Source organism: Hippopotamus amphibius, chromosome 5, assembly GCF_030028045.1.
Source record: "Hippopotamus amphibius kiboko isolate mHipAmp2 chromosome 5, mHipAmp2.hap2, whole genome shotgun sequence".
Lineage (NCBI taxonomy): Eukaryota > Metazoa > Chordata > Mammalia > Artiodactyla > Hippopotamidae > Hippopotamus > Hippopotamus amphibius.
In genome coordinates this window covers 121,936,585-121,955,170 of record NC_080190.1, presented here as the reverse complement: position 1 = coordinate 121,955,170, position 18,586 = coordinate 121,936,585, and the positions used below count along the sequence as shown (strand labels likewise).

Genomic DNA, 18,586 nt, shown 5'->3' with positions numbered 1-18,586 from the left:
GGCCATAAAAAAAAGAAAAGTACCCAATCAAATTACATGTTACCTTCCTGGCTACCTTATTTGGGAGACAAAGAAAATCCAATGTATAGGAGTTTAACAAAGAGTATATAAGACAATGCCCAGCTGTGTTTGGGGCTCAGTCTTTGGATGTGAATCCACTGGGCCAGTGCTAATGCTAATAAATGCTGCTTCCTGTTTACAGCCTCAGTGTCTCGCTTCCCTCTGTGAAATCCCACAATAAGCCTGCATTTGTTCCCTCACTTTGTAAAGGTTTCCATGAGCCCCGTTCAAAGTAGTTTCAATGTATAATTAAATAGTAAAAGTAACAGTTAACACATTGTCCATATTTTAAATTGTTTTATCAACTAATAACAACTGCAGTTTTAGGAATTCCTTCATGAAATCTTTTCCAAATAGTCTCTGCTCACATAGTTGGTACTTCTACCCCTGACGTTCTCAATGATGCTGAAGGCCCACACTGTCTGTGAATGTCGTGGTCCAAGGGGGTACACTTTGGTGTTGAAAAGAGTCAGCAGTGCCTGCCAATAAATCTATGATACATAATCAAGGGTGTACGAATGACTCAAAGGGATCAGAAGACTGAAAGAGAGGAAGGAGGGAGTTACCTTTAGATAGGGGATGCTCTCAGCGATCTTGTTCTGTGCCTTCAGGATAAAGCCATAATGCACTTTAGCAAAACCATCATTAGGTGTTACATTCAGAACCTAAACTCAAAGAAAACAAAAAGCTATTGTGATGGACTCTGAATTCTACAAATGACTGTCAAAACAAACTTTAGTTAGCTTTGCTGTACAGTACCTGGACTGATTATGTAGCTTAAAGTGCTATAGTGCTTTGTTTCATTGCAATACATTAGGCTTAAATGGCCCCATTTCCCCTCAACTCAACATGTTCTCCAAGAATGAAGAAATGAATGAAAAGGCAATGACCACTAAAACATTGCTTTAACAATGCAAATAAGCGAAACCTCTGTCAGTTTTATGACTTCAGTATTTTTTTAGTTATTGGCAAAAACTGCTTTAAGTTAGCGCTGCCTGAAGTCAACTCCTAATGGTTATTACACATCTCTTTATATACATGCTTTATATATTGCCTTAATTACAAGAAAATTTAGATTTGCATTCAAAATGTGTCATTATCCATTATAAATTTCTTGAACACCCAGACCATTTTTAGGACTGAGGATAAAGTGGTGAGCAAAGCCAATTTTCTGTGATAAAACCCAGTAAATATTCAATATAAATCAAATCATTTTTGTTATCGAATGCACTTATTATGATTAAAGATAAATTATGCAAAATGCCTCTAAATTAAATATTGGTGGTGAGAAATCAAAACATTCAACTTGTGAAGCTGCTTAGACAAACTAATTTACAGAACAAAAGTGAAAGGTGAAGAAGATTTGAGTTGAATGTATGTAGAGAAAAGATGAATATCCCATAGCTTCTCTTCATCCTTGAGCCTGAGTAGAAAAAGGAAATCATGGGATCTTTACACAGAAGGAATAAGTGTGCTGGGCGGGGACTCCATGCCCTTGGTGAGTCCACAGTGCTGATATCTTAGCATTTTCCATCTTGCATCTGTGCCTGTACCTCATCCATTAGCAAATCCAGTCAATGACACCATCAAAAATACATTCAGAATCGTCCTCCTTGTCACTTCCTCCACTGCTCCCACCCTGGTCCAAGTCTATCATTTCTCCTGTACCTTCTTACAGGAGCCTCCTAACTGCTGACTTTCTGCACCCCCAGCCCCACTCTCCTGTAACCCATTCTCCACGTGGGTCCTGAAAGGACTCACTAAACCCTGAGTCAGAACATATCCCTCCTCTACACAAAACCCAAATGGGTTCCATTTCACTCAGAGCAAGACCATGTTCTAGGAACAGTCTCCAAGACCTCCCTTAAGCTGGGCCTCTCTACTTCTCTGGCCTCCTTTTCTACCCACTGCACCCCCCACCAGCCACTCTGAGGCACCCTAGACTCCTTGCTGCTGCGTAGAAAGCCAAAGGCACCCCTGCCTCAGGACCTTTGCATGCACAGTACTCCTTTACCTCAAACCCTCTTCTCCCAGACACCCAGATGGCCCACTCCCTGAAGCCCTTGCTCAAAGGGTAGCGTCTCAGTGAAGCCTATCCTGAATCATCTGATATAAAACAGACCCTCCAGCTGCATTGCTGTCACTTTCTAACTTGTTTATCGTGACTCCATTTTCTTCGTATCACTCATCACCATCTGACTTATTTATTTGGATTTCCTCCACAAAGATGTAAGCGCTGCAGGGGTTTTGTCTGTTGCACTCACTGCTGACCCCCAGTGCCTGAGTGCTTGGCAGAGTGCTGGGCACAGGGGAAGTTGTGGAAAAATCTGCGCTAACTGAACGGATAGTGTATGCTGGGCTCGACTCCCCAACTAAATCTCTGAAAGGCCAGACTCTGCCTCTTCTGCACCTTCTATGGTGCTGTTACTGAGTCAGGTGCTGAGCAAGAGCCCAATAAACACTTCTGCACCTGAACTGTACGGAGGCCGATCACATTTCTGGTAGCATGACTATGAAGGAATTATTACAAAGACGGCAGCCAGGCAGCTGACGTTTCTGTTTACTGTAGACACAGCCATCGTCTCAAGTAGTCAGCAAATGTACTAATTTACTAGCTATTTTAGAACACACAGAACTTTTCTAGGCTCTGGACATATCAACATAGATGAGATATACTCTCTTTTCTCAGGAAGCTCTCAGTCAAGGGAAGGAGACAGACTCATAAGCAGACAACAGCAACGCACCGTGGTAAGTGTAAGCACAGTGACAGGCGCGGGACACGTGGGGGCACAGGCGAGGGGCATCTAGCTCACTCTAGGGTGGGTGTGGCAGGGGCAAGTGCTGAAATGTATTTACAGAGGAATAGGAGTTCGCCAGGGAAAAGGAAGGTGCGGAACTTTGCGGGGAGGCATTCAAGGCATGGGAGAAGGTGAGTAAAAAGGAAGAGTGGGCCAGGAACAGCAAAGGCAATGAGACAGGAGAAGAGGACGGGAGGCAAACCACGGAAGGTCCTGTTCAGTATCACATGCAAGAGAATCCTCTGGGGAGTGGAAAGAAACGAGAAATGCTCTACTTGCATCTGCCTTTGAATTATAATATGGACTATGCAGCCACTCCAGGGCTCTTCTCTCACCTGCATGGTAGACAGTCCCATGTCCCACTCATGCACCTGCTACTATGAGGGGAGGGAAGGCGATCAGGACCCAATGTGACCAACAGGACTGCCTGCCCGGCCTGATTCTTTATGGTCACCTACTGTGCTTACTGCAGTTTACATACGGTGCATAATGGATGTGCAGGCTGTATTATCTAGTTGTAACCAACAGATCCTCAGAAAATGACAAGTGGCTTTATAAGATTTCTTAGAAAGCCAAATTGAGATTAATACTAAAAATGTTACATAGATTCTCTCTCTCTCCCTACACACACACACACACACACACACACACACACACACACACACGCGCACACGGCACAGACCACAACAAACTGATAGAGCTGATATTTCTAGTTCCAGCACAAACTCTGCAGGACACACTACCAGGCCAAAAAAAAAATCTATAATCATGAACAATGTTGCATTTGGATATTACTAAAATATCAATTTTTCAGTGAGAGTTAAAAAAATTTTGGCAGTTAAATGAAATTTTAAAAGTATTTGAAATATTTCATTTCATCTTAAAACCTGTTTTAGGACGTGGACCTTTGAGAATGGACATCACAGATCAGTACACACACACACAGACACAATACATAAACACATGAATATACATATCACAGGTTTTTGCTTGAACGGTTTTTCCTGCAAGGGGAAGCAATCGAACATATCTGAAGACCACTGCTGTGGGCAGTGGGAACCACCGAAGAGCTGAAGCCACGGGTGGGAGGTCAGATTGGTATTTCATGTCCATGAAGATCACAGGAGAACCAGCCTGGACAAGGTGGATCTATCCTACGTCAGGCAAGAGATGATGGTGCCTGGGTTCAAAACGGAGGGGATTTGAAAGATATCGAGCAGGTTAAAATGAACAGAGATTAGTGACTTGGTACCAGATTGTAACTCCATGATGGCACAGTCTGTGTTTGTTCCCGTAACCACCGTTTCCCGAGAGAGTGCCTGTGGGTTTCAATAAACATGTGCTAAGTGAACGGATATGCGTGAGGAGTGAGGGCAGGGAAGGGTCAGGAAGATGCTGGACTTTGGATCGGGTGTGGCTCAGGTAACTGATGGTGTTGCTAGCGTGGAGGGAAGCACCGCAGAGCCTCTGAGAGCCATGGATGTGAGCAAGCCCCCTCTCACCACTTGAAGTCAGTCTTTGTTGAAACTAAAAGCAGCAAAAACAAACAAATGAACCAAAAAAACCCGCAAAAAAAAATCCAAAGAAGAAAACAACAATGACAAAAAAACCCAGAAAAGGAATGATCAATGATTTTTATAAATTTACTCAAAGATAAAAAATCAACATGACGAAAAATATAAAATTACAATATCCATTTTCTGAAAATGATCAAACATATCAGGATAAACTTTAGTAAAGGAAAGAGAATCTATTAAATTCAGCTTATTAACTTAGCAGTGAGAGGAAGGAACAAAAGGCAAACCCCATACTTATTTTCAGTCTACTAATGCTTCTTCAAAAAGAAACCTACTCCGTTGTATAATAAGGCTGTATTTTAGACTTTCTGAATCCTGTTATTTTTATTCCGATGAGATTATGATTTCAAATGTATAAACAACAGCAGGTAAGTTTTATTTTTCAAAATGAAGTAAAATGTTTCACATAGTTGAGATTTAGTATCAGATGAAAGAATAAATACATTTAAGCAAAGTTTTGAAAAGGTGGAGAAGGACAAATCCATAGTGGGTTAAAGAAACTAGGATGCTTTCAGATCCTGCCCTAACCTCAAATGTGCTTGATACCCTGTAGACACTTGATCATGGTTTTTCCGAAGGAAGGGAGGAAGGAAGGAAGGAAGGAAGGAAGGAAGGAAGGAAGGGGTAAATTCTATAATTCTATCTTTGTGGCTTGTGATGGTGGCAGAATAATGGGTATGTCTGATAGAGTTTGACAATTCTCACATTCATATGTTCTTGGATCATTGAGATATATGATGTATCCGTTAGCCAAACTCTCCAAGACAGGGCACTCAGGGCAAACAATGTCTCAGCTATTAGCAAATACAATGCCCCATATGGACTTAATTAGGACAAAGGTCAAAAGACAACTGGTCCAAAATTCAGTGATTCTCAATTATGGGACCAAGAGCAATAAAAGGAGGAGAGCACCACTTTGTGGGTGGACCCAGTCCTGAGACTGAGTATGAAATTACTATACTCCACAGCATTTTAAAAATAGGTTGGGAGGGGGGCTCGGGAGGGAGGAGACATGGGGATGTGTGTGTACATATGGCTGGTTCACTTTGCTGTACAGCAGAAACTAACACAATACTGTGAAGCAATTATACTCCAATAAAGATTAAAAAACACAAATAAAAAAATAAACTAAAATTAAATTTAAAAAACATAGAAGGAATCATATTGTCTCTACTGAGTAGTAGCATTTTGATACAAAGTGCACCAGCTTGAAAACCATTGACCCTGAGCCTAAATTAAAGAGTAACAAGTAAATGCGTTCATCTTTCTTTTACAGAGGCATTAACTTGCTCCAGCTTCAAAGTTCATTTGGCATCCTGTTTACCTTGCACCCAATGATGTCCTCATTGCTTGAAGGAGTCATGGTTTTCTAGATTACATAGTTACTTGTGACTTAGCAGTTATTTATTAAAGCATCCATTATAAGGCAGACATCCTTTTAAAGGTATCCTTGCTAGAGGGTCAGAGAGTAAATGCCCTCTGAAAGGTGAGTCTTTTACTTCAAATGTTCGGAGGGCTTGCGTTCTATAGTCTCTGTCCGGTTTGGATTTTCAGTGAAAAACGTACAAGATTATGTGCTTTTCAGTTCATGAGTTTAAGCTCATAAGTTTTGGAGCTCCTCTTCCTACCATAAAGAACTCTTTTAGAAAGGCTGTTTGTGAACAGATAAATATCAATATATGTTTCAAAAAATCACAATTACAGGTTGAACGTTTTGATGTACCAAGTGTTAATTAAACTTTAAAATGTTCTCATGAAGTGGAAAAAAAAGGGAGATGAAACAAAATTTAGGATATGTCAACTGCAATAAGACTTAAATTTGATTTAACTTAATTTAAAATAGAGTGAGCACCTAGGCGTATTAAATGCAATTTACAAATAAGATTAGAATGTCATGTTCAAAATAACTTGATTAATTGTCAATAGCAAATTGCTGCTTGCTTACCTCTTCATAAACTTTCTTGGCACTGTCATTATCTCCTATCAAGAGGTACCCCACTCCAAGGTCATTCTTTAAGGAAGTATCATCAGGAAATAGTTGAACTAACTTCTGTAGCGTAAGCAGGGACCCTCTCATGTGACCTGATTTGGTGGAAAGAAAAAAAAAAGCAACAGAAATAAAAACAGATTATGTCCACCTTTGTATTGAGACTACAAATCATAAGAGACTCTTCAACAGAGCCTGAAGACCAGCTTAAATCTGACTCTATACTGACGGCTCAATCCCTACTAGGATTTCCTCCTGCAGCTACAAAGGCATCCGTAACTCCCATAAGTAGATTCTGAATATTATAAATATTTTAAAGACATTATTTTTTAAATTCATTAACATATAATTTTGATGCCAAATTGCCTCTTGAGAAAGTTTTAGTTACCAATTCTTTATTTAAAAAATATTTTACTGGGATATTTTTGATTTATTATAATTAACTTTAAAATTATGAATACAGAACAGGCAAATAAGAAGTCTAATCGATTTCAAGGTCTAGAACCCTGGATGAAACCTGAAGAAGCACCAAGGTACTCTGCTGTCCTCATCTCTCGGTAATGACCTGGTCCTGGAGCAAAGGAGACATCATCTAGTATTAGGAGACCCTCTGGTGGACGACAGGAGACTATGCACACATGAATCCTGAAAACCCAGCTTCAAGTCATTTTTAAGGCTGTTGGATGGATATTTAAGATTTCAGAGGCCAATTGCCATCATTTCTCGCCACGGTTGGCAAGGCAAATTGTATAAGTGAAAAAGTGCAAAATGAGAGTCCACATGACAAAATTAATTACCTAAAGGGCTTCGTTGACCACAAACTGAAAATCAGCCAAGACATGGTAGGACCATCAATAACCTAATGTAGTTGGACGCTCCACCAACAGAAAAACTGTTTAGCATAAAACACCACCAACTGACCCCACGGCCCGTTCCCCATTCCTCGCCAGCCTGAGACAGTTGGCTCAGCCATTCATTCCTTCACTCATAAATCTGACTCGATTTCTCTGTATCCCCCTCCCCTGCCTGCCCCACTTGGGCTTGCTTTTCTGCTGCTTCTAAACTTCCCCTACTGAACCACGACCAAGGCCCAGTTGAGAGTCGGTCCTGCTGCCAGGTCCTCCCCGCCCCTTCACTCTGCATCACTAGGGACTTCACCACCTTGTCTGCACACGAGCCCCTCAGCGCCTCCTCTGGTGAACTTGCCTCAATCTCATCTGGAGGAAAGACAATATTCAAATATTGAAGGACTGTTTAGAAAGAAAGGTTAGATCTACTCGTGGGCATCTTTCCCCCGGGCCAGGAATAGTGTGAGGCTCGGGAGGCACTCGATACAAAGTGTAAGAGGGCATCCAAAATTCAGCCATCAAGATGCATGCTATTTTATGCATTCTTTTAAAAGATCAAAATGAATGTAAAAACTCCACAGTGCTAAGCGAGCCACGTCGGAGTCCGAGGAGAGAGGACCACTCAGTGACACAGATTCTGCGCCCACAGCCAGCACCTCCCCGGAGCCCCAGCCTTGCTTTTTTCCATCCTGTACGTGTGCTGTATGTCTTCCTTCCCTGGGACTGGTCCTTATGAACATAACTCCATTCTTCTAGAATAAAACCACTTCTTCTAGTTTCCAATCATCACTTGGGTTCTACTCCTGTCACAGATTTTGGTCACCTACCAAAGCAACACAACTACCTTTAATTCTTACCCTTGATATAAAGTTCGGTTGACTCTGAATATTATTTTTATGAGCATTTCCTAGTGTAATCAATTTATCCAGTCAGTAGAGAACCCACCTTAGGGGTTACATGTGGCTTAGAGTCTTCCCTCCTGGCTTCCTGATGGCATGTTAGGTGCGAGAGAACCAATCACTGGCCTGGTTATAATTAAGTTAGGATACAGCGAGTCTCACTTGCCTTTGGCACTGGGATCCTGGGTCAGTCAGAAAGGATGCTTTATGCTGCTCTTTTCAAAGCATTTGCAAATTTACTTAGTGATTAAAATTTTTTTTCTATCATTTTCTTTAATATTGAGTCCAAACTTACAGGTAAAATTTTTAGCATGCTTAGAACTCCTAACATTCCTCTGGAAAAACTGTCACACTGATGATTTCAGACTCCATGAATCAGCTGGTTATAGTTAAGAGTGAAAAGAAGCATTTGGCAGGGCAGGCAGCTTTTAGTTCCAGACCTATTAATTCATTAGCTATAATTCCTTAGGCAACTTGTCCAACCTCTCAGAATTCCATTTGGCTCCTCCTTAATATGTGTGGGGGGGGCGGGTAGGTGGCAAAAATACCATCTGCATCTTTGTAATTATGAAGGATTACTCTCTCAGTCTGACACAATCAGAGAAACTGCCTGAAATTAGTTAGAAACCTCAGGTTTCCTTCCATGTAACTACACTCTTCTCAGCATATACACAGCCTTCAGGCTCTTCCAGGTAAAAGCACACCATTTGCTACTGAACTGATTCTTATTCCACCTCACCTAGAAATTGCTGTCTGTCTGACCGCCGCTTCAAGCTCAGCTTCACCAGGTCTGCGGGGGCGCCGGGCAGGCTGGCCGCCTCCTGGTAGGTCTCGATGGCCTTGCGCAGCATTTCATTGCTCCGCCTCTTCTCGGCCAAGTCGTCTTCACACTAGAGGGAGGGAGAGATGTCCCAGGACACGCTCTATTTGCAGTTGCCCAACATGTTCATGAAAAGTGGACTTTGGGACATGCTTTAAAAGTAATTCAAGACAAATTCAAAATTTCTTTTTATCAAGGATTAAAAAAAGAAAGGAAAGCAACATAGCATGCTATTTTAATAATATAAAGAAAAATTAGCTACTAAGCTACAGGTGAGAAAGACTATCATAAAAGCAAGACTAATATATGCTCAGGCTGATGGAATTTATATCCTGTTACACATCAACATTAATAGACAGAACTCCAGTTCACATTTCCTGTTCTTTCACTAGTTTATTCCTCTGTTCCTTTACTCATTCAACAGCTATATTCTGTTCTAGACAGGTGGCAGATAAACAGAACAAAAGAGACAAAGCCCTTTTCTCATTTTGCTTCATTCTAGAAGGGAAGGTCAATACACAAATTAAAGTATGATGTGTCTTGTGCCCATAAGTGCTGTGGATAAAAACAATGCAGGCTTAGGAGTGCTGGGAGTGGGGTGGAAGGAAGGATGCTATTTAATCAGGATGATCAGAGAGAACCTGAAAGAAGTGAGGCATGAGAATACCCGGGAGAAGAACATTGTAGGCAGAGAAGAGCAAGAGCAATGGCCCTGAGGCAGACGCGAGGAACAGAGGAAAGTATAGTACACTGGAGGGCAGCTAGGAGGAGACCCATGGAGGTGGGGCATCAGGTAACGAAGAGCCTGGTAAGCTATTGCCAACCCTACTACACTAACTCCATGTGAGAAGGAAAGACACTCAGGGGTTTTGACGTGATCTCACGTATGAGTCAAAAGGACACACTGGCAGTGATGTGAAGAACAGACAGAGGTGGGTAGAGGGAGATTGCAGTTAGGACATTCTGGCAGGAATCAAGACAAGGGGTGATGGTGACTTGGACTAGGGTAGCAGTAATGAGGTGGTAAGAAGCGGTTGGATTACAGGTACATTTTGAAGGTCAGAGCCAACAGACTTGCAGATGGTCTGAATGCAGAGTATGAGAGAAAGGGAGAGAGAAGTCAAGGATGAATTCAGCATTTGGGGTTTGAGCAGCGACCGGATGGAATTGTCGTTCCTGAGAATGGGAAGCTGAGCAGAAAGAAGCAGGTTTGTAGGGATACTGGATCAGAAGTTCAGTTTTGGACAAATTAAACCCCAGTGTCTGTTAGGTACCCAAGTGGAGATATGGATAGAAAGGTGCCTGTGTGTGTGTGGCGGAGGGGTGGGGGGTTCAGGAGAGAGGTCAGAGTGAGAGACACACCAGGGGATCATCGAGGACAGAGAGGTATTTAGAGCCAAGACGCCAGAAGCAGTTGTGAGTGTAGACAGAGGAAAGAAGAGGTCCAAGAACAGAACTCTAAGGAGCTGCAAGATTTCAAGGTCATCAGAGGTCAGAAAGGACCAGGATAGAACCAGCAAAAAGGACGGCGGAGGGAAGGGAGAAGAAAATAACAGTTAAATAAGTGATATTCTGGAGGCCAAGTGACAAAAGGTACCAAGAGGGAGTGATCAATTGTGTTAGAAGCGGCTGTCAGGTTGAGCACGATGACAACTGAAACTAGATCGCTCTGGACTGGGGACGACGTGATGCCTCTGAGGGTCCCCGCTGCTGGGGACCCATAGCGGAGAGATGCAAGAGAAAACAGGAGCGAAGGAGGTGAGGACACCTCTTTCAAGGAGTTTTGCTGTAAAGGGGAGCAGAGAAATGGGCCGGTAACTGGAGGGTAATATGGAGACAAGGGAGTGTTTTTTAACAACAGGAAATATTACAGCGTGTTTCTAAGCTGATGTGAAAGACCCAGTAGAGGGGGAAAATCTGATGATGCAGGGGACACAAAAATTAGAATGATGTCCTTCATCAGGTGAGAGGGGATGGGAAAGGGACCAGAGCAATTCATCCCTGCTAGCATCCTCAAGAACAAGGACCAAAATATTGGAGGTGAAGAGAGGGGAGAGCTGTAAAATGGTCATCAAAATCTCATCGAATTTAGTAGACTATAATTTGAAGCTTACCATTTGAGAAAAAAATAATATAGATGCTAAAAGTAACATGTATAATTTTTTCTCAGAATACCCTATTTAACATGTTTACCTTGTTAAAACAAAGTGTGTGCTGTAGTCAATATATAGATGCCTGCAGAACCAAAATAAAGCCTAACTCCACAACTTGAGGACAGTAAGGAAATGATCCACCCCTCTTCCACCCCAAAATGGAAAACTAACAAGAATCAGTACAAACTGATAAAAGATCTGTGGGAAGTTTTCAGAAAATAATACATCAAATAAATAACTTGTTAATATGTACTGATAAGGGTAAGTTTCCCAAGATGATGAGAGCTGGAATTGAAGCAGTGATGACAGACAGTGCATAAATTTATGATAAAGGAAAATTAACAGGACGAAAATCTCTAGATTAGAAAAGGGCTATACGTCTGTGCTTGAAAAACGCTTCAGAATATACAGCGATCTGTTCATATCCGCAAATGGTCTCCAGAATAGACTTATCTACCAGGAGAGAAAGCCCAATGTCAATGACCTATACCAGTCATCCTGCCTGCATGGCCTTTCGTATATTCATACGCTGCTTTTCTGTTTAGGCATCAGTTCCTTGTGAGTTTGGCTACGGTAAATTAACTTCCCAGAACATTGTCGCTCACAGATGACATCACAGAATGCCAGAGTCCTAGAACCGAGAGAGCCTTTTTGAGACCATCTTGTTCACCTTCTTCATTTGGTAGCCTCTTCAAGCTACCAAACAGATCCCGGAACTGGCAGGTCTCTTCAAGGTTAGTTGAAGGGCAAATGTCTACAGAGATACTGTTCTCTATACAGAGAGGAATAAACCCAATCTGAAGTGAGAGACAGATGATACAACTACATGCCTGGTTCCTTCCCCTCCTCCATCTTCAAGGTCCTTCATTTTAATGAAGTATAAACATTTTAGAACTTTCAGAATTGGATTTTACTATCAGTATTAAAATGGTACAAAATTCTTTAAAAGTCCCTTAAATAAAACTGATAGGCTTTGCTTTGAATATCAAAATTGATTGATTTTGATCAATTTAGCATCTGTAGATAAAGGATTTGCCTGAAACTGAGCATTTGCTATAGGACATAAACATCACAAAGCCTTTTGTTGATTCAAACTAATTCCCCATCCAACCTTCCTGGGGAGATGTGGCATTTCCTGCCTGAGAGGCATTAATGATTTGTGTAAGACAATAAAGTGAATTGAGCTCATAATTTTGTGTCCGATGTTCAAGGAACTCAGTCAAAATTGATTTTCATAGAGATCCAAAGAATAAAACAACATCAGTGCTACTTTAGAAATGATAGACACTGTAGTATCTATTTAACTTAATGTTGCTGAATTTGAAAAATTTGTTGAGATATTCCAAAGTAATTGTTTAATCTGCTAACAAAGAATGAAAAAGTCATCACGTATTCCTCCCTACAAAATCCATCTTCTGTTGAACTTTTATTTTTAAAACTCCTATGAATTTAAACTTTCTTTTAAATTATTCTATTAACATTTAATTTACCATGCTTAAATGTTGCATTAATGTTAATATTGATAACACCTTGTAGCCTAATAGTTTAGAGATAAAAAATATTGCCAAGGCATAAATCTCAAATTCTGACCATTAAATAAGGGTGTAAATACAGCAAGTGCTATGCGCAAAAAGGACTGCATTTATTTAGACTTTGGTACCCACAATCAATATCACATATAAAGAAAAATTATAAAGCATGAAAAGTTTTTGCCATAATTAGCATTTGGCCCAATCATTATTCTCTCGAGTTAACATGCTTTTCTTAATCAAATGACTGCCAGAACTAGCGGCAAAATCACTTAATTGAATAGGCATGATCTTTTGGTAACAAACACATCCTCTCTGGCTTAATAACAATACAATTCACCAATTTTGGAGGACTACTGCCGAATGAATTTATAGCAATGATACAATTGCTGTCTGCTAAACCGAGTCTGTATTGCAGCATGAATAAAAGGAACTTCTTTACATTAAATTTTCACACATTTTATTTATTAAAACTGAATTAATACAAATTGAATAAATTTTTAAGGGGAAGACAGGAAGAATTTGAGCATCTGGATTTCAAGTGGCTGCCACCTTGAGTTCAGAGCAAAGCATACTCGTGTTATCTCTAGATGTGTTAGTTTCCATGTAAGAGTCACCCACAAGTGATGGCAATGCCCCTTCCGAAGGGGTGTTGTCAGCTTTTCCTGGGTCTGGAAAATTTCTGCAGCTCTGCATCTGCCGTTTCCCAGCAGGGTTGACAGTCTCTTCCCCCCAGGCAGGGCTGGAGGAGATTTACTGCCTGGCATCTGTACATCAGCCTTGGCTTTTACCAGGAGTTCCAGACTCCGTAACTCCAATGGTCTGCTTGGCACGCACATGTGCGTCTCTAACAGGCATCACAAACATCACAGTACCAAATGCAAATGCTTGATTTTGTACCTCCCCAAACCTGTTTATCCACCAGTTTCCCTGGTCAGTAACTGGCACTATCCTCTCCTTAGACGGCCAAACCAAAAACCCCGAAGTCAGGAATCACCTGGCGGTCCAGGGGTTAGGACTCTGTGCTTCCACTGCCAGGGGCACGGATTCCATCCCTGGTCAGCAAACTAAGATCCCACAAACTGCAGTGCATGGCCAAAAGAAAAAAAAAAAGCCCCGAAGTCACGCTTGAGTCCTCTCTCTGACCCTTACATCTAATCCATCATCAAGCCCTCTCAGCTCTGCATTTGTCCACCCTTGTGCCCCGTCTCCATGGCCACAACCAACCTGAGCCAGTGCATCTAGAGGATACCTGCAATGGTCTCCCATCCTTCTGGCTTCTACTTGTGCTGCCATAATCCATTCTCCACCCAGCAACCAAAGCGATCGTTATTAAAAAAAAACACCAGGGCTTCCCTGGTAGCACAGTGGTTAAGAATCTGCCTGCCAATTCAGGGGACATAGGTTTGAGCCCTGGGCTGGGAAGATCCCACATGCCATGGAGAAACTAAGCCCCTGCACCACAACTACTGAGCCTGAGCTCTAGAGCCCATGAGCCACAACTAATGAGCCTGTGTACCACAACTACTGAAGCCCGCACGCCTAGAGCCCATGCTCCACAACAAGAGATGCCAACGCAATGAGAAGCCTGCACATCGCAATGAAGAGTAACTCCTGCTCGCCACAACTACAGAAAGCCCATGTGCAGCAACAAAGACGCAACACAGCCAATAAATAAAAATAAATAATTTTTTTTTAAAAAAGAAAAAAACAACAAAAAAACCCCACCAGATGGGCACAAACCCTCTAAGGGCTACCAGTGCTCAGAGAATACAATCTTGGAGGCCTCAGCACGCCCCTCCTCCTGTCCTCCAGCAGGTCAAGCCAAGGCTGTTCCCTCTGCCTGGACAGCTCTTTCCTCAACCTTGTCATGTTTCAGCCACTTGTCACCTCCCTAGGGAGGACTTTTCTTATCACATTATTATCTTAAGTGTCTGTGTCACTCTCAATCACACCACCTACAAACAAAAAACCTTAGTAACATGTTCTTTATTCCATGACCTTCTTTTCTTTATGGCATGCATTATCATGTAAGATGTTCTAATATATTTATTTTTAACACTTCTACTATTCTTTAAATATATATTTATTTATAAAAATTCCAGGGTTTTGGTCAAACATCACCTCCTCAGTGAGATGTTTTCCTGCCACCCTATCCAACCATGCTCTGATTTATTTTTGTCTCCTGACAAAGTATCCAGTAACAAGCAAGAGATTTTCTCCTATGTCTCATGCACTGTCTTCTCCATTACAATGAAAACGCCATGTGCTTTGTTGATGGCTGCGTCTGCAGTACCTAGAACAGGGCCTGCCAGAGTGGGCTTTCACTGCAAACATTGTGAGTAAGAAACTTTAAAAATATCTTCCATTGGAACATAGGCGCCACAAGGACAGAGACCTCTAGTGTTCTTTATGATAATTCCAGGGCCTAAAACAGTAAGTGGCCCACAGAGGGTTTCTCAGCTACAGAAGGACATGGAGAAGCCTCATGAATTGAGGAGCTGGAAGATGGAGAAAATCCAATGAGAAAGGAGAAATTGGGGGGTGGAGCTGGGGAGAAGGTAAGTGGTAAGAAATGAGTCAGCTGACAGAAACCACAGAGAGAACAAAGTCTGCCCCACTTTATATTTTAAAAGTCTTTCCTAAGCATACTTTGCAACTTCTAGTGATAAAATTAGGTTTTTAAACCTCTAAAGAAGTAAAAACTAGGTGGTGAGTCTAAATGGAACAAACATGAGGGTGATGGGAAATCAGTGTCCAAAGTGTTATTCTTTATTTTCTTTTCAAAACCAGAGAGAAGCCAGATGGAGGGGGAGCAAAAATATGTTACTAAATTCACCAGTACAAAATAGCAATAATTCATTGTCTTGCTTAAAAGGGTATTTCTTGCTTGGATTTATGCATATGCATGAGAAATTGATTCTGTAGACAAGTTAGAAGAGAAAAATAAAGTGCAAATACTAGGTTTGAAAATCCAATTATACAGAACATAAGGACATCAAAACAGTGTCCTAAGTAGCAGGGTTTCAGCATACCTTTGCTTTCCCATATCGCGCCCCGGGACTCTGAGGGTACTTGCGAACTAGTTCTTCAAATGCATGTACTGCTTCCTCAATTTTTCCCTGTTAGGAAGAGGCAATTACATAATACAGTAAATTCAAATGCATAATGTTATTCAGTATAGTTATTTAATATTTGCCAAGTAATTTTGTCCAAATTTCTGGACTGCTTTCTGAGTTTAAGATGATTTTATCTTAAGATTTTAAATAATTAACTGCATCATGGCAAACACAGAACTAGAAATGAACATAAATATATTTTATTTTTTAAAAGGGAGATACCTGACAAATGATATACTATGAGTCTTTGTTAAAGAAATTGCACACACTACTATATATAACACAATGTTGTAAATCAACTATACTCCAATAAAAATTGAAAAAAGAAAAAAAAAGAAATTGCATTTTCTCTCTACATGCGAAGTTCCTACGTGCATTCTTAAAAAAAATTTAGGATTTAAGTTGGGGGAAGAACACTGTTGGCAGCTGGAATGTCTGGGATCTGCAATGAGGAGGGCATTCTCAGTGGGAATAAGCACACAGGATGTCATCCACTGACCATCAGGGTTATTTGGCTCAGCTGGCTGCTGGAGCACCTCACTGCCTCCATGTCACGTGACCCCTCCAAAGCCCTTAAGAAGCCAGTCCAAGCACCAGTGGTACGTCTCTGACCACCACTGTGCAAACAGAAATGGAGGATGTGTAGCAGGTAAGCTTGCTGAGGGCCTTGGCATGGGGGTGACTGATGGTTTCTCCCCCATCAGTCCATCCACAGGGAGAAACACACATCTCCTGGTGTCTAATGACAGCCAGCACATCAGGATATTGGACCCATAGAGGGAGATGGATTTTTCTGAGTTGAACTTTACCAGACACTTCAGCTGCCTATTAATCCATAAATGCATTCATTCCCCACATAAGTGCATGTTCACCATGGTTGGTATGTTGGGACCTTCACCCAGTGAGTTTTCACAACAATGAAGTTTACCTCTCAAACGTGGCTGGGCTCAGCAAGCCAGATCGTTACTGACACCTACTTCTCCACAACTTGACTAAATAGAGCCAGGCAACATCCATATTAAAGTCCTTAAAATCATGGAAGAGGGGTTTTTTTTTTTTTCCCCTGTCACATGCCCATCAGTGGCACTGAGGGTCTGGGGACAACATATGCACACAGGAGCAGTCATGATTGCAGGCTCCAGAGCCAGAGTGACTGCTCGACTCTGGGCTCCACCTCTTAGGAGGTGTGTGACTCCTGGCAAGTTACTTATGACTTTGCTTTATATGCCTCATCTGTGACATGGGGACAATGAGGGTACTTGACTACCTTCTGGGGTGACAGTGAAGGTCAACTCTGATAACACATACAAAATGCTTATAGCTGCTGCAAAGAGCATGGAAAGCATTGAAAAAATGTTAACTGTTATTATTATTGTGATGTGGGGAGGATGTCTGAGACAGCATGAGATAACAAAGCCTGTCCCAGGTAAGTCTCTTACCTGATGGACAGGTTAATGCAAAAAGAATGAGGATTTGGAGGCTGAGATAAATCAAGCCAGGAACATATTCTCTAAGTTATACTTATTGTCAGAAATAATTGTATCACTATTTAAAATATGCTGTGCCTCTCACAATATTAACTTTTTTTAAAGGCTTTATTTTTTTTAGAGCAGTTTTAGGTTTGCAGCAGAATTGAGAGGAAAGTATAGAGATTTCCAATATATCTCCTATCCCTGCACGTACACAGCCTCCCCCATAATCAACATCTCTCAGCACAGTGGTACATTTGTTACAATTGATGAACCTACAAAGACACACTGAAATCACCCAAAGTCCATAGTTTAACATTAGGGTTCGCTCTTGGTGTTGTACATTCTATGGGTTTGGACAAATATATAATGACATGTATCTACTGTCTCCCTAGTTTTGCATTTTCCAGAAAGTCATATAGTTTGAATCATATAGTATGCAGCCTATTGAGATTGGCTTCTTTCACTCAGTAAAATGCATTTAAGCTTCCTCCCTATCTTTTCATGGCTTGGTAGCTCATTTCTTTCTAGTGCTGAATCACATTTCCTTGTCTAGCTATACCCCAGTTTATCTATCCATGCACTTACTGAAGAACATCTTGGTTGCTTTCAAGTTTGGGCAATTATGAAAGCTGCTATAAAGATCCATGTGCAGGTTTTGTGAGAACCTAGGTTTTCAAGGATAACTACCAAGGAGCAAGATTTTTAGATTATATGCTAAAAGTATACTTAGTTTTGTAAGAAACCACCAAACTGTCTTCTGAAGTGGCTGTACTATTTTGCATTCCCACCAGCAATGAGTGAGAGTTTCTGTTGCTCCACATCCTCATCGGCAGTTGGTGTTGTCAGTGATTGAGATTCTGGCCTTTCTAATAGGTGTGTAATGTATCCATTTTATTTTAAATTGCATTTCCCTGATAACATACGAGGTGGAGCATCTTTTCATATGCTTATCTGCCATCTGAATATCTTCGTGGGTGAATTGTCTTTTAAGGTCTTTGGCCCATTTTTTAAATCAGGTTGTCTGTTTTCTTATCATTGAATTTTAAGAGCTCTTTGTATATTCTGGATACGTTTCTAAAACCACCATTTTATTTCTTCCATGAATGATTTTAAGGGATGAAGCATTCATGTTAAATATCTTTTCCCATGTGACTTTTTACTAATTACCCTGTATGAGTTTCCTGTGGCTGCTGTAATAAGCAACCACAAACTTGGTGGCATAAAACGGCAGAAATTCATTCTCTCACATTTCTGGAGAATGGAAGTCGAAAATCATTTTCCCTGGGGCCGAAATCCAGATGTGGTCAGGGCCGTTCCTCCTCCA

The 18,586-nt window shown here is 41.3% G+C and overlaps 1 protein-coding gene across 4 annotated transcripts in view; it reads right to left on the bottom strand.

The window, feature by feature from the left end:
- The window catches only part of ASPH (aspartate beta-hydroxylase), a 202,329-nt gene that overhangs the window by 50,424 nt on the left and 133,319 nt on the right, over positions 1 to 18,586 (bottom strand). For all 4 annotated transcript variants that reach the window (XM_057736092.1, XM_057736089.1, XM_057736090.1 and 1 more), the window contains 4 exons: positions 15,707 to 15,793; positions 8,909 to 9,059; positions 6,381 to 6,517; positions 627 to 725 (listed from right to left, as the gene is read on the bottom strand). In XM_057736092.1, the coding sequence (XP_057592075.1) occupies positions 627 to 725; positions 6,381 to 6,517; positions 8,909 to 9,059; positions 15,707 to 15,793 (474 nt within the window). The remainder of the gene's footprint in view (positions 1 to 626; positions 726 to 6,380; positions 6,518 to 8,908; positions 9,060 to 15,706; positions 15,794 to 18,586) is intronic.